Source organism: Thamnophis sirtalis, unplaced genomic scaffold (assembly GCF_051295495.1).
Source record: "Thamnophis sirtalis isolate CommonGarterSnake01/CBP01778 unplaced genomic scaffold, rThaSir2_p1.2 scaffold_13, whole genome shotgun sequence".
NCBI lineage: Eukaryota > Metazoa > Chordata > Lepidosauria > Squamata > Natricidae > Thamnophis > Thamnophis sirtalis.
Genome location: NW_028261393.1, coordinates 25,679,134 through 25,695,594, shown reverse-complemented (window position 1 = coordinate 25,695,594; position 16,461 = coordinate 25,679,134). Strand labels below are relative to the sequence as shown.

General features: G+C 43.7%; 1 protein-coding gene across 1 annotated transcript in view; it reads right to left on the bottom strand.

Moving 5' to 3' along the window:
• Window positions 1-2,595: 2,595 nt before the first annotated feature.
• Window positions 2,596-16,461, bottom strand: part of KCNQ4 (potassium voltage-gated channel subfamily Q member 4) — a 63,684-nt gene continuing 49,818 nt past the window's right edge. Inside the window, exons 10-14 of the mRNA XM_087728046.1 lie at window positions 12,760-12,977; window positions 11,230-11,332; window positions 9,291-9,422; window positions 8,147-8,282; window positions 2,596-5,825 (exon numbers count right to left, since the gene is read on the bottom strand). Of these exons, the coding sequence (XP_087584172.1) occupies window positions 5,607-5,825; window positions 8,147-8,282; window positions 9,291-9,422; window positions 11,230-11,332; window positions 12,760-12,977 (808 nt within the window). The 3' untranslated portion in view covers window positions 2,596-5,606. The remainder of the gene's footprint in view (window positions 5,826-8,146; window positions 8,283-9,290; window positions 9,423-11,229; window positions 11,333-12,759; window positions 12,978-16,461) is intronic.

The following is a 16,461-nucleotide window of genomic DNA, read 5'->3' as shown; positions in this document are numbered from 1 at the left end:
AACAGACCCAACGGGCCAACTGGAAGTTCATCCCAAATTTCTGGTTGGGCCATTGGGCCATTTTTTCATCCTCCCCAGGCTTCACAAAAGTCTCTGGAGCCTGGGGAGGGCAAAAACTCCCCCTGCATGGGGGTTCACACGTGCAAATGCGCAGGTGGGGAAGGTTGCATGCACATGTGCAAGTGGGAGGGCACATGGGCACGCACAAAAGTGTGTGCATACACAATTTTGGCACACTTTTGGAAAAAGGTTAGCCATCACTGGACTAGAGAGTCACTTATTTGAAATGGTCTAGGTTCTCCTGCTTGATCAGAGGGCTGGACTAGAAGACCTCCAAGGTCCCTTCCACCTCTATTCTATTCTAAGTGAGACCAAGTGATGAACCCAAAGTAAGTTCCACAGACTAGTAGGGCTGAGAAACAGGTTCCTCTGGTCCAAATATAGGTAGACCTTGATTTAGCGACCATTCAAAGTTCTGATGAACCCCAAAAAGCTATTTATGATCAGTATTTTTAGTTCTGACAGTTGCCCCCACAACCCCAGGTCATGATTGCATTTTGGGTCCTTGGCAAATAAAATAAAATAAAATAATAATAAAATAAAATAAAATAATAAAATAATTAAATTAAATTAAATTAAATTAAAAATAAAATAATAAATAAAATAATAAAATAAAATAAATAAAATAAATAAAATAAATAAAATAAATAAAATAAATAAAATAAATAAAATAAATAAAATAAATAAAATAATAAAATAATAAAATAATAAAATAATAAAATAATAAAATAAAATAAAGTAATAAAACAAAACAAAACTTGTGCTAATCAGCTCTCACCCATTATTTGGACTTTTGTTGCTGTTGTTGAACTAAGGGGAAGTCTGTTCTTTTGCTCATAAACTGTTTTATCCCCAATAATCCCCTCACATTATTTCACTACTCCAGCAGAACTGTCAATAGTTTTATTGCAAATTCTATACCCCTATAACGTTCCAGAATTAGTAACGGTCATAACCCAAATCACCGCTTCGCCCACCCACAATTTCTGCTACTGGTTCAGGCGAACTGGTCCAAATCGTCTGAATACCACCTCTGACATTTATGATGCCAATCATATAGACAGTAATTTATATCCTTTCACCAAAGGCTTGAGGTTACTATGAAGGTACTATAAGCCCTCAATGGGGAAAGGAACTGAGCTTCTCACAAGGCTAAAATGTCTTTTCACACCAATAGGAAATGCACTTCATTTCATCTAGAAATCCCTTAATCCAGGAATCTCCTCTGTGTGTGTGTCTGTGTGTGTGTGTGTGTGTGTGTGTGTGTGTCTTTGTGTCTGTCTCTATCTGTGACTGCTTCTCTCCCTCTCCCTCTCTCCCTCCCTCTGTGTGTGTGTGTGTGTGTGTTGTCTTTGACCCATCATGCGTTTAAGAACAGTTTAGAAAAGCAATGGCTCCGCTTAGAGGCAAGGAAAAGGAATAACCAGAGGCTTTTTCATTGTTTTATTCATTTTTGCTAAACTGAAGGGAGCCTTTTATTGGCAGGAGTCACATAGCAGCTAAGAGAGTGGAGAGGAGAGATGTTCGTAGGAAAACCCAGTGGGAAAACAAATAGTTTATGCATGTCATAGACCGGCATTTTTCAAACTTAGCAACTTTCTGATCTTTAGACTTCACCTCCCAGGATTCCCCAGCCAGTATGGGAGGAGTTTGCTACCTGGGTATTTTGACCAGGGCGGGAAGATGCTCTAGACAGAAGACCATCCCTTGTTAAAGACCTTTAGGTACTAACCAGCACCTTAAATTACACTGGCAAATGATGTAGCATCCGCAATATTGGTAGCCTGCTAAAGTGATTCTCATCCACTAACATGCTAGCCATTTCCCCTCCCCTTTTGTGTGTGTGCACCAGCTGAAGTTTCAAAATAGTCTTCAGGGGCAGCCCCATGTAGAAACCTCTTTGCAGTAGTGCAATAACGTCAAGAAGGAATGAGGGAGGGAGTTACTCTTACTAAAAACCTCCCATATCCATATATTCAGTTATACTCTGATCCATTTGTACAATGTAAACATAAAACAAATACTGTATTATGTCCAGTTTGGATCTTTGTCATCCAACCCTCTATTTATGTTTGGAAATATTGGCTGCTGGGCAGTTTGAGCTTCTCTTCAGATCATTGGGAATAGGAGAAGGAAGAGAAGATGAGGAGGAGGGGAGGAGGGGGAGTAGTAGGAAGAGGAGGAGGAGGAGGAAGAAGAAGAAGAAGAGGAAGAGGAGGAGGAAGAAGAAGGAGGAGGAGACGGAGATAAAGATGAGGAGGAGGAAGAAAAAGAAAAAGGAGGAGAGGAAGAAGGAGGAGGAGAGGAGGAGGAGGAGGAAGAAAAAGAAAAAGAAGGAGGAGGAGGAGACTTTTTGTTCTAACATCTAACCACAGTGCCTTTGTAACAGTAAGTCAGAGGACACCTGTTCTTCTCCACTCTTTCACCTGACTCTAGAAAAATCAGAGAACCCTCCTTTTCCAGATATTCATTTTTCCCAACAAAGGTCCCATAGAATCTCCCATGAGCAAAGAAGTAATGAGACACACAGGCAGTCATCTACTGAAAATTTTAATGAAACAAATAAGTTAATAAGTTAATAAAGTGAGGTAACTATGCATTGTCTCAGAAACAAAATTTATTAGGAAAACTACCCCGAGGCCCACCTTATTGTCTTTGGCTGGTCAAAGCCATCCCCTGCTCCCTTCCTCCCCCTCTTGCCCTTCACCATGCAGCCCCTCCTCTATTTCTGGAGATGATCATCCTGGATGAAGACTTGGGTGTGCTCTCCAAGGAGGGTTTGTTCAGTGCATTGAGAGGAAGAAGTCATAGTTTGATGGGGGAGAAGCTGGGAACCATTTCTTCAAGACACATGCATGGACATGCAAAGTGAAGATGCTGTTGGGCAAGTGGGGGGACTTTGGACATGCAGCCTAAAGGAGGTGTGGAATGAAAGCTGGGCGTGTTCAATGGGACAACTCAACCACAATGGTATTGGTGGAGTGAGCTCTGAGAAGATGGGGAAGTCTTCCAGATTTAATTCTGTTCTGTCCCGGCAAGTTAGCATTCTCCCACCAGATGCCCTCCAGATGTGTTCAATCACCATTCCCATAATGCCCAGCTAGCTGCCATGCGAGCTATAGCTCAATACAATTGGAAAGCCAGTATCTATGCAGCAATCATAAAAGTGAGAATGACAAATGAAGACATTCCATAGAAAAACAGGACTTCTGTTGGTTCTCTTGTTTCAAGTTAACAAGACAACCCACCAAGGAGCAGATTTTGGTAGCTAAGCAGAGATCCAAGCAAAAGGACTAGAAGGAAGGGGCTGTTTGGACTTAGAATTTGTTCTGGGATGGATCTGTGGTTCAAAGAAATCTGAGTGAATGATCATGGGGAAGAAAACTTTAACCACAATCTGTACCAGGAGCAAGAGAAGAGACTCAACAAAGAAGCCACAGACAATCCTGGCTGATGATCTAGTCGTACATTACATTGTATTCAACATAAACCTAAAACCTAAGAGTTTTTCGAATGCTGGTCTCCTAAACACTGCATATCCAAGATGATCTGCTTGTGTTGTTGCTCTTTCCCAAGGAAAGCACACTCAAGACCAAAGTCCACCATGATAGCTGCAGAAGTTAAAACTCATGCAGATGGGCAAGGAGGAAGGTGACATCTGAAGGGCATCATCAGAGAGGCAGATGGAATAATTGGAACAGTGGTGCTTCGTATCCTAAAACAGTGTTCCTCAACCTTAGCCACTTTAAGATGTCTGGACTTCAACTCCCAGAATTCATCTGGGAATTCTGGGAGTTGAAGTCCAGACATCTTAAATTTGCTAAGATTTGAGGAACATTGTCATAGAAAGACTCCAAAGGGAGAATGCCTCAAGAAAAACCCTGGGTGGAAATCGTAATCCAAGGATCTTCTACTAGTAATAGGAAGGATGTGCTCACAGCTGGTAGGAAATTTGAGTCTAAAGCAGAGGTCTTCAACCTTGGCAACTTTAAGATTTGTGGACTTCAACTCCCAAGTTGACAAGTCTTTAAGTTGCCAAGTTTGGGGATCCCCAGTCTAAAGCAATGATCCCTCAACTTGTGGACCCCAGATATGTTAAATTTCAAACACCCAAGCAGCCATATTAGAAACATCATCCAACCCAACTGGAGGACCTCAGCTTGGGGAGGGCTACTCAAAAGCTACACCACAGCACTGATAATTCTACAAGTGCATAGTACCTGAGCCAAGCTCTACCTTAATTCACTGCTGTTGAATGAATGGGAAACTCACACACACATATACACACACACCCAATTCCCTGGGAGACAGCAATACTCAACTCTCCCTCCAGAGACAGCAAGCTGATGAAATTCCCCCTGAGAACACCAGGACCCATTCTATTCTTGGCTACCTGAATTGGGTTTCCTTCAAGGGTGCACATAGAGACCCCCTCCCCCAAATCCCTGATTACTTCCTAGGCAGAGAAGGCACCTTAACCACTGCTAAAGATTGGTTTCAGGTTGCATATTCAAAATAGTTGCATATAGGGGTGCCCATCTCCCCCAAACATGTTTCCATTAAGTGGCAAGTTCCACTGTGTGCTCATGAACCCGGGGGGGGGGGGGGAGGGCATAAAATGATGCCTGCTACCTGGTGGGACGGGGAGCTAAAAGAGAAGTAGAAAGGTGCTTCAAAGGCTGCCAAGAGTAGGGTTAGGCATTGCCAGTCATTAATTGCTTCTAAATGCAAAGACAAGAAACCACATTCAGTCAAGTTGCAATGTCCCTTGTCGAGCACGGCTGAAGGAAAGAGTAACCTAGCTTTTGCATAGCTGAAAAAAAAAGCATCGCCAACCTGGTTTGCCCAGTAAAAGTAAAAGTCTAGAGTCGGTGGCTCTCATTTCATGGTTGTCACCATTTGCATGGTTTTCCTTGATGGGTTGGCCATCACAATGACTCGAGAGTCCAAAGTGGCCATTTCATCTTGACTGCTCTTTGTCAAAAGAGAATGGAATTCCTCGGTAGCCTGGAGGCACCTGAAAACTCTGGAGTTAACTGGGAACCATGGCAGATGTCTAGAGGAGGCTGAGAGGCAGAAAGACAGATTCCTCTGCTCATTGCTTCAGGCTAACAAGGCTTGCTTCCCAAAAGAGAAAGCTGCTGACTTGAGTTTTACATTCTATCACAACCACTGTGGGAAACCCAGAAACACTGGAAAAGTTACGACTGACAGCTGATGGGTGCTGGGACCCACCCTGCTGTTTTGGAGATCTAACCATTTGTCTACATTTGCTCTAAATGCTCTGATGCTAGTGGCTTTGCCCCCCATTGGAAGACTTCAAGTAAAGTTGAGGTGATCGTTCTGGTGCAAAGGCAGACGAATCTGATGAGGAAACACCAACAGGGTGAGGCTGGAGAAGATTTCGGCTCAGTTGAGCACAGTCCATAAGAGTAGTCAGAAATTGTCTCCCAAGCCCTCCTTCGAAGGGAAGACTCGCTCCCAGCCTCTCCTCCCTGCATGTAGCTGGTGTGTGGCTGTTACACAGCTAGTCTGAAGAGGCCATCTTAGTCAATGTTGGTGCTAGCCGATCGGGAGATGTTCAAGGTCTGAGCAGAGACAGAGATGTCTTCATGGTCCACAGGACTATGATAGTCAGAGGTGATGTCCGGTTCACCACTGCGAACTGGTATAGCGGTCAAGCTAATGGAGTTGATTGAACCCTTCCGTAGGCACTGGGAGTAAACACCTAGCAACAAGTCCAGCTTGTGCTCGATAGACTCAACCTGGAGAGAGAGAGAGAGAGAGAAAGGGAGGGAGGGAGAGAGGTAGGGAGAGAGATAGGGAGAGAGGGAGGGAGAGAGGGAGGGAGGGGGAGGGAGAGGAAGAGGGGGAGAGAGGGAGAGAAAGAGGGAGGGAGGAGAGAGGGAGAGGAGGGGAGAGGGAGGGAGGGAGGGAAGGAGAGGGGGGAGAAGGGGAGAGGGAAAGAGGAGGAGTGGGAGAATGGAATGGAGGGGGGAGGGAGAGAGAGAGAGAGAGAAAGAAAGAAACAGAGCGAGAGAAAGAGTGAGAGAGATGAAAAATTCCCCAAGTTCTAAAACTTATAACTTGGATCTAAGTTATGAGGCTGGACATTTATTCTTCAGAATCAGCATCTATAAAACGAAGGTAAAACAAAGGAAATTCAGGTGTATCAACTAAAGGGAGTGGGGGGATGTCCAAGAATTCAACAAGCCAATGGTGAAAATGGGGCAAAGCTTCAGCATTCATATAGGCAGGTCTGAGATTTTCTAGATTTAGGTCAGAAAGTCTTTAATTTTGTTTTCAACTGTGCAAATCCCATTCTTCCATTTTCACTACAGGCTGAGTGCCATATTCCAGGAAAAATACCTAGTTTTTGCAAAAGCATCATCAAAACTGGGCTGTAACCTGAGTAGGGCAACCATAAGGTAGACCTAGAATTTTGGGGCAGTTGTTAAGCAAGTCACCATGTGACCAGACTGAATTTGATGACTGTTTCAACAATGGTTGCAAAGTGAGTCGCTCTGGTCATTAAGCAGTCCATGTGGTCATTAAGAGAAAACATAGCATATTCAATAGGCTGCCAGAAAACAGCAAAAAAGTTGCTAATTGCATGCTTGGCAGAATCAAAAGTCCTGTGAATGCAGGGGGCAGCACAACATTTACGATGATCAGAACTGCTTTCCAGACCAGGGATCTCCAACCTTGGCAACTTTAAGGCTTGTGGACTTCAACTCCCAGAATTCCTCAGCTAGTCCAACCCCCCACTCAAGCAGGAGATCCTACACTATTTCTGACAAATGGCTGTCCAGTCTCTTCTTGAAAGTCTCAAGTGATTAAGCTCCCACAACTTCCAAAGGCAACTTCTGTTCCATGAGTTGATTGTTCTCCCTGTCAGAAAGTTCCTCTTTATTTCTAGGTTGAATCTCTCCTGGGTCAGTTTCCATCCATTATTCCTTGTCTGGCCTTCAAGTGCTTTGGAGAATAGCTTGACCCCACTCCTCTCTGTGGCAGCCCCTCAAATATTGAAAGACTGCTTTCATGTCTCCCCTGGTCCTTCTCTTCACTAGACTAGCCAGGCCCAGTTCCTGCAACCGTTCTTCCTATGTTTTAGTCTCCAGTCCCCTAGTCATCCTGGTTGCTCTTCTCTGCATTTTTTCTAGAGTCTCAACATCTTTTTTATAGTGTGGTGACCAAAACTGGATGCAATATTCTAGGTGTCTTACTAGGGCTTTATAGAGTAGTATTAGCACCTAATTTGATCTTGATTGTATCCCTCTGTTAATGCAATTTAGGATTGCATTGGTTTTTTCGGCTGCCGCCACACACTACTGGCTCATATTTAGCTGGTTGTCCACTGATACTCCAAGATCCCTCTCACAATCAGGCCTAACAGGCCTAACCAGGTTATTACAGAAGCTGCCTATGCATAGCACATTAAGCTTGGTTACTTTTGAACTTAAATAGGATTTTGGGCTTTTCGGGTGTGGTGTAAACTCAGATTCAGGTGGTATATGGATCAATCTGTTGGCCAAACCCATAAAATGAATTAATTCAGCAATCAGGTTGAGCATATTAGATTCATACGGCCTCTTCATTTCTAAGAAGAGGATGACCAGGATCAATTCCTGGCTTGTGAACCAAAGATGATCTAAGAAGCCTCCAGTGGAAGCCACAGCGACGTCACCTATGATATGAAATCATGATGCACACAATTCAAGTTACCCCATTCATGCCATCCGCATGAAAATGTCATCATGCGCTTGATGTCACTTGAGGCTTCCTCCACAGATTCTCATGATGATGCTTTAAGGGGCTGAACCAGAATTGGAGAAGTCAAAGTTCAAGTCCATCCTTAGCTATGGAATCTCCCTGAAGAATAAATCACCCACTTTTAGCCTAACTCATTTTAAAGGGAAAAATGAAAGAACTCATGTTGGGAATACCATCAAGAGATCTTAGACAAAAGGGAGGATGGAAATCTAATTATCAGAGAGATGAAAGAAGATCCAAGCAGTGGCCTGATCACATCATGTATAAGGAGCCCACCTCCCTCTATCCATTTTCCTCCCAGGCCCAGCCTTACCTGCTTTTCCACCTTTAGCACTCGGCCCATCATGCTGAGTTCATCCACCAAGTCGACCTCTAATGGTGCTTTTTCCCCTTTCTCCCGTGTCTTCTTATCCATGGCGATACCTCCCCGGCCCATAATCTGATCCACACTGGAAAGAGTGAAGAGAGAGATGTTGGGGAGATGACATCAGTGAAACAAAGTGAGGCTATCTGGGCCACTTGGGGAATTAGATCAAGGCAAGAACATTAGGTCCACCTCTGAGAATTCCGCCTGAAAGGGCTTTTTTTGTCTAAAAGGGATGTCACTTTCTAATATCACTTTATTATGCCTTGATGAGGCCACACTTAGAATCCTGCATTCAGTTTTGGTTGCCATGATGTAGAAAAGATGTGGAGACTCTAGAAAGAGTGCAGAGAAGAGCAACAAAGATGATTAGGGGACTGGAGACTAAAACATATGAAGAACAGTTGCAGGAATTGGGTATGTCTAGTTTAATGAAAAGGAGGAGTAGGGGAGACATGGTAGCAGTGTTCCAATATCTCAGAGATTGCCACAAAGAAGAGGGAGTCAAACTATTCTCCAAGGCACCTGAGTGTAGAACAAGAAGCAATGAGTGGAAACTAATCAAGGAGAGAAGCAACTTAGAACTAAGAATAAATTTCCTGGCAGCTAGAACAACTAATCAGTTGAACAACTTGCCTCCAGAAGTTGTAAATGCTCCAACACAGGACATTTTTAAGAAGTTGTTGGATATCCATTTGTCTGAAATGGTGTAGGGTTTCCTGCCTATACTCCAGAACTGTATACCCCCAACACCTCTGCATAAAAATAATTGCAACAGTTCTCCCAAAACCTAAGTCTTTAATAGCAAAAGTTAGGGAAGGACCAATTGATTTTGCTTCTCTGACCGTCTTTTTACATTTGTCACCAGGACTCTTCCATTCTCTCACAGTATCTTGCCTGCAGCTGCATCATAAGCCGATGAAAGAAACTCAAGTCTTCTAAGACTCTAACTCCAACTCTGGCCAAATCTGTAGTTGTTTCTGACCCTGCTCTCCAGTTGTAGTCTTGCCACCAGCCCCATCACTAGTTTTGGCTTTCCAAGTTGCTGGGAAAATAACCCTGAGCATCACTGAGCCCCAGTATTTCTCCTCACCGGGTCTGGAGACTTTTGATTCTGCCAAGCATGTCCAGGTGGCCAGCTGAGTATTGCTCAATCACATCCTTAACATCATATGGTCTCAGGGTCTCCTTGAACTTTCTTTTGGCTACCAGGAATTTAAGAATTCTGCAAGAAAACATGCTTATTTTAAAGTTAAATGCAAGGCACAAAAACCTGGAGGAGAGATCTAGGTAACCTTTTACTGCTCTGGGTGACCATGCATGGCATACTCCCATTTAGCAAGTGCTTTTCAGGACTGCTGGTGGGGAGGGAACTCCTTAACTACAGATGCCAAAAATGCAACCTGAAAGCAGGACATCCTGTGGCCCAATCTTCTTCAACCCAGTGTACCCAATATTAATCAGATTTAAGCCTTTAGAACAAATAACTCTAGGGGGCGGTGCTAATCTCTGTTTCAAAGCCGAAGAGCCAGCGCTGTCTGAAGATGTCTCCGTGGTCATGTGGCAGGCATGACTCATCACCGGAAGTGCACAGAATGCTGTTACCTTCCCACCAAAATGGTTCCTATTTTTCTACTTGCATTTTTTTTTTTACATGATTTCAAACTGCTAGGTTGGCAGAAGCTGGGACAAGTAATGGGAGCTCACTCTGTTACACGGTGCTAGGGATTCAAACCGCCAAACTACCAACCTTTTTCATCAACAAGCTCAGTGTCTTAGTCACTGAGCCACCGCATCCCTATATAAAACAAATAGACTTTCATATTTAGGGGTTTCAGGTCAACCACTTCAACTGAAGTTCAACAAAGACCACAGCAAATTCTAAAATGTTAACCAAATGGCTCAGTTATAATCACCCAACCACTCTGCTCTCCGTTTTAAAGGCCCAGAAGGCAAAAATCACATCAGTGTCAAAGAAGATAGAATTGTTGAGCCTACCAAAGGTTTTCCTACTTGAACAAAATCAAGCCCAGTTTTTAAGATCTATTCTGGGGCTGGCCTGAATACAGTGGCAGTGGCAGTCAGAGCTGCTACTCCATCTATCCTAAGAGTAATTCAAGTCTTTAGTTATTTACTTGAGAGACCGCCTACTGCCAATTACCTCCACGCGACCTATTAGATCTCATCGATTAGGCCTCCTCCGAGTTCCATCTGCCGGTCAATGCCGACTGGCAACTACGCAGAGGAGAGCCTTCTCGGTGGTAGCTCCGACCCTATGGAACGATCTCCCCGTGGAGATTCGTACCCTCACCACCCTCCAGACCTTCCGCACAGCCCTCAGAATCTGGCTATCCCGTCAGGCCTGGGGCTAAGACTGTAACCCGCCCGAATGGTATGAATGTTGTGTTTTTAATTATGTATTGTCTTATATGTTAAAAGTTTGTCTCCCCCCTCCCCTTTGGTTGTGAGCCGCCCTGAGTCCCCCCAGGGAAAAGGGCGGCATACAAATAAACTTCAAATCAAATCAAATCAAATATTGATAGAGCATTCTCCCAACGGAACCTGATAGACTACCAAAAATTCCTTGAAGGACAGGTGGGCACACACTTTAACCCATCTCATGGATCAATCAACTTCAAGAGCAAAAGAGAGGTCATCACATTTTTCATCACATCTTCTAGTTGTGAATTTCACTGTCACCCTTTTCTCACTGGTAAGGTACAACCGGAATCTTTCCCTTGGTTTCAGGGATTTCTCCAGGGGAATCTGCCTAAAGCATATATTCAGCCATGAGACCCTTCCTCTTCTTCCTTTCAAGCCAACTCTAGTTGGCTTTAATTTCAATTTCTATCATCTCAATTTCTCTTGAGAGCAACATCTAGGCTACCAGAAAGTCTATTCTATTTGGCTGCGCAATTCCAAATGCTAAGACTTTGATTTGAGAGGACCTTTGATTTGAGATTTCTCTGGAAGGTACCTTGTGGACCCAAACCTGGAGTTCTTAGCTTTGATTCCAGCTTTGCAGCACTCACCTGACTGCTCGGATCAAGGTCTTTACAGTAGGCATAATGTCTTCAAAAGTCAAGTCACATTGATGGGTCTTCTCCTCGCTAGCTTCCTCTGTAGGACCATCAGCTGTGGATGGAAACAGGACTTGGTGGGAGGACTAGCCCAGAGGTGGGTTTCTACCGGTATGGTACGGTTTGGCTGAATAGGTAATAACTCCGGGGGACACATGACCGTGCCAGTTCTATCCTCAGTGCCGCCATCTTTATTTTCTATTATGCATATGCGCAGAACAATCTTCATTGAAAAAATGTATTTCCCCCCTTTTTTAATGGTGTGCGCATGCCAGTCCCAGAGAGTTCCCAGAGATGGGCCATTGTTTGCAAAAACAGAGGTCATGTTTTTGCCTTCCCCCAGCCTTCAGAAGCACTCTGCAGTTTCAGCAGGGCTGGGGGAAGGGAAAAATGCCCCCATTAAACGGGGACATTTTTCTCTTCCCCAGCCCTGCTGAAGCCTGCAGAGTGTTCCTGGGGGCTGGGGAGAACAAAAACTTTTTTTTACTCGGTAGTTTGCAGGCGCTCCCTTAACTCTGGCGAGGCTGCCCCCCCCCAGTGAAAACTTTTTGCCTGCATTTCGGTGGGCGTGGCTTAGTAAGGGGGGGTCATGTGTGCATGAGTGGCATTGAGTTGGCCATGCCCACTCAGTCACATGTCCTTCCATCTAGCCACGCCCACCAAACCAGTAGTAAAAAATTTGAAACCCACCTCTGGTCTAGCCTCTAGGTCAAGGTTTCCCAACTTTAGTCATTTCCAGATATGTGGACTCCAACTCCCAAATTTCTTCAGCCACTATGTTGGCTTTGAAATTCTGAGACTTGGATTCCACACATCTTAAAACTTGCTGAGGTTGGAATGCACTGTCCTAGGGGAAGCGTGTGGAATATAAACACGAGAAATATTTAATAAAATATACCAAAGAGTAAAACCGCCACCTTTCGAACACTTCAAAAACATGAGAAGAGGTGGAGCAAACACAAATACCATATTTTTCAGAGTATAAAACGCTCCCTCTTCCCCTCAAAAAAGAGGTTGAAAATCTGGGTGTGTCTTATACACTGAATACAGCATTTTTAGCCTCCTGAAACACCACCCCCTTTGCAAAAATGGCCATGCATAGCCTTTAGGAGGCTTCCAGAGTGCTCCTGGGGTCTGGGGAGGGCAGAAATGAATGGAAAATGGGCCATTTTTTGCTCATTTTTGCCCCCTGCAGTCCCCAGGAGCATTCGACAAGCCTCCTAAATGCTATGCATGCCCCCCCCTTTTTTTTACGAAAAAGAGCCTGTTTTCACCCCCCAAAAAACAACAGGCTGCTTTTGGGAGGCCTGCAGAGTGCAAAAACTTTTTTTATTTGCCTCTTCAAAATCTTGGTGCGTCTTATACTCTGAAAAATACAGAGTATAATTCTTAGCAAGCTTACTTGATTTCCTCTTAAGATCAACAACTACTATGAATTAAAATCATATGAAAATTTCCCAACCTCCAGCTTCCAAAGTTTACCGTCCACTGGTGTCCGGGGTTTCAGCCTCAATGAGGCCCGGAATTTTGTCCTGTCATTGAAGCTCCAGCTCTTCTGTACTTTGCTGGGACTGATGCCTTCATTGACGTTCTCTGTGCTGGGGGAGCGGTGGAGTGGGGGCACAAGGTGCTGCTTCCCCCTGCTGCCTTGCTTCTGAGAATTGCTCACTCGGATGCGGTCTTTGAGTCCCATTTTATTGCTGGAAAGGGTTCAGAGTGGCAGTTAACTGGTGGACATGTGAATTGGGGAGGATGAAAAGCCACGGCTGAAGTGGGCCCTAGACTCAAATCTGCTGCACTCCTCTGCTTACCCTTTGAACAGGTTACAGTTTTGACAGTTTCATGTGATCCCAGTGGGCTCATTGGCCCTGAAATCCTATACCGTTTAGATAGTCCTCAACTTACAACTGTAAATGAGCCCAGAATTGAATTATAAGTCATACTGGTTGTTAAAAGGATCACTACATGATTGTGCCTGATTTTATGACTTTCTGAGGCTGTTATTAAGTGAATCATGACTGTTATTAAATGAACACCATAGGCACTAATACTAATAGCAATAAGCACTTAGACATATACCGCATCATAGTGCTTTTACAGCCCTCTCTAAGTGGTTTGCAGAGTCAGCATATTGCCCCAACATTCTGGGTCCTCATTTTACTGACCTTAAAAGGATGGACGACTGAGACAATCTTGAGTCATTCAGAATTGAACTTCTGGATGGAACAGTTAGTTAGCCTGCAGTACTGCATTCTAACAACTAAGTGATCTATTGTTTACAATGGGCATTTTTTTGTTGGAAATTTGAAGTAAATGCCAGTTTCCAGCAAAAAACATCATAAATCACAGTCATATGACTGTGGGATCCTGCAATGGCCATAAATGAGGATGCCAAGTGTTCAAAATGCAATCACATGACTGCAGGGGTGAGGTTCTTATTGGGATTTTTCATCCAGGTAGTAAGTAGCTCCATGGGGGTTTGTCATAACTTTGCATGGTTGTAATTTGAGGTCTTTATGTAGAAACCCCTAAACATGGGTGAGAATCAGAAGGAAAGTTTGGTCCCACTTGGAATAAAATAGCTAAGTATTTTAGCAGATCAGCATTCAAACTTGAAATAATACTTTATTCAATACTTTATTCTATCCTGCAATATATATTTTTCTGTACACACAGTAATACTGTAGTATGTGTATAGCTGCCACCTTATGTTTACTTCTGTTTCACTGTGCAGTGACAGTCTGCCTTGGACTCCTTGGAGGATTTGACAGGATAGGGAATGCTTGGGGGGAAACGAAAGCAACTTCTGTATCTCCCTGAGATGCTGCTTCAAAGTCAACCAGCTGGGAAAGGAAAGCAGCTGCAAACCAACCTACACTTGAAGTGACTGTTCTGAAAACATCTTGCTTGCACCTGATTGGTCATGGTGGTGATGGGGTTCAGCAATGGCAGGCAGTTAAAGGAGGGAGATGTTGAACTCAGGGATTTTGGCACATGATTCTCAATTCTGGCTACATTACAACTGTCCACTTGACTTCTATTAAAACTGTACTTTTCTCAAAAAAAAAGGAGCTAAGGATCATTTTTACTTAGATATTTACCGTATTTTTCAGAATATAAGATGCACTCCCCCCAAAAAAAGGTGAAAATCTGGGTGCATCTTATACACTGAATACAGCATTTTTAACCTCCTGAAACCCTGCCCACTTTGCAAACATGGCTGTGTATAGCCATTAGGAGGCTTCCAGAGGGCTCCTAGGGGCTGGGGAAGGCAAGAATGAGCAAAAAATGGACCATTTTCTGCTTGTTTTTGCCCTCCCAGCCCTTAGGTGCACTCTACAAGACTCCTAAAGGCTATGCATGCCCTTTTTTTGACAAAAAATGGGCAATTTGGGGGAGGTCTGCAGAGTGCAAAAACTTTTTTTAATTTGCCTCTTCAAAATCTTGGTGTGAGTCATACTCCGGTGAGTCTTACACTCGAAAAATACGGTAAATGTGGCAGGCTTGAGAGTGTGTCAACCTGATCCTCTTGTAGGAATCTTGGTTTTGTTTTTCTGGAGGGGTGCCCAATGATTTCCCCTTCCGATTGAGGGGCCAAGGGCTGTCAAATAACATATATCTCTCCCACTACCACCAACTTGTCTTTGCAGGTAGAAAACAAGCACATAAGGAGGGTAAGGCTTTCCCTGTAGCATTAGTTTTCTGTAAAAGATTAAATAAAAAGTCTCAATAAAAGATTTAAAAAATATTTTTTTAAAAGTCTCAATGCAAATCCACACCAAGCTCTCTGCAGCACCCACCTCGTTGTAGAATTTATGACTTTGGTGCAATGTGTTCATTATCCATTGGAAGGGACTATAGGTTGGACCACAAGTCAAGCAGCTGATTTCAGTTAGAGAAAGGATGGAGGAAAAGGTTCCCAAACTATCTCATGCCACAACCCCATTCATAGTCCAGAGCCCTTTCCAAAAAGTACTTACAATACAGGTTGAAAGGAAACAAGCAAACAAATCAAACATGAAATGTTAGAACAGTTAAAAGATGAAGAGAGACTGAAAGACACAACAAGACCAGGGATGCCTGCAGAGGAGATGTTTGGAAGCTCAGCAAGCTCAACACAAGATAAGCTGGCTGAGAGTTTTATTTCAGGTCATGTTTTGGCCAATAAACCAAGAACATCTTCCTTGATAGCAAGGGAAGGCCTGCAGCCCAGGCAAATGTGGCTGTGGAAGGAAGAAGCCATTTTTCCCCAGATAACACTTCTCCTCCCTTCCTAACAAGATATTTGACCCAACAGAAGAGAATACAGTATAACTCAGGGTTGAACTGTGGAGTCTCAATGCTCTCTGAGCTTGGTTGTTTTCTTGCAGATGTTTCATTACCTGACTGGCTAGCACTCATCAGTGCTAGCTTTCTTTTGCTAGAAGAGACTGGGTTTTGCTCTCTATTTATATACAAGTAAGGTGGCTCAGTAGCTAAGACGCTGAGCTTGTCGATCAGAAAGGTTAGCAATTCGGCGGTTCGAATCCCTAGCATTGCATAACAGAGTGAGCTCCCATTACTTGTCCCAGCTTCTGCCAACCTAGCAGTTCCAAAGCATGTAAAAATGCAAGTAGAAAATGAGGGACCATCTTTGATGGGAAGGTAACTGCGTTCTGTGCACCTTAGGAATTTAGTCATGCCAGCCACATGACCACGGAGACATCTTCAGACAGTGCTGGCTCTTCAGCTTCGAAACAAGATGAACACCGCCCCTAGAGTCAGGAACAACTAGCACATATGTGTGAGAGGAAAGCTTTACCTTAACCTATATACAAGTGACTTGCTCTGTTAAGAGTTGATGGGAGCATTCTTGGTGGTTCCTACTAAGTTATGATCTTATTTAATTGGGTAACTAAATGTCTGTAAGAAAACAACCAAGCTCAGAGAGCACCAAGGATCCTATGTGTGTCCCAATTTGCCTATTTGTTCAAAGTACCAGGAGGATTCAGATGGAGATGGGTCTGTGGGGGACAAGAGCTAAAAAAAAATATCAAGATGGCAGCTACAACCATGGGATTGAAGCCCTGTGTCCCTTTTACATGCACATCACTTGCAACTATTAGGTGAATAAATATTTAGCTTCACACAAGTGCAAAGGGGGATTGTGGGTGGTGATGAAAAATGTCAAGATTACAGCCGCAT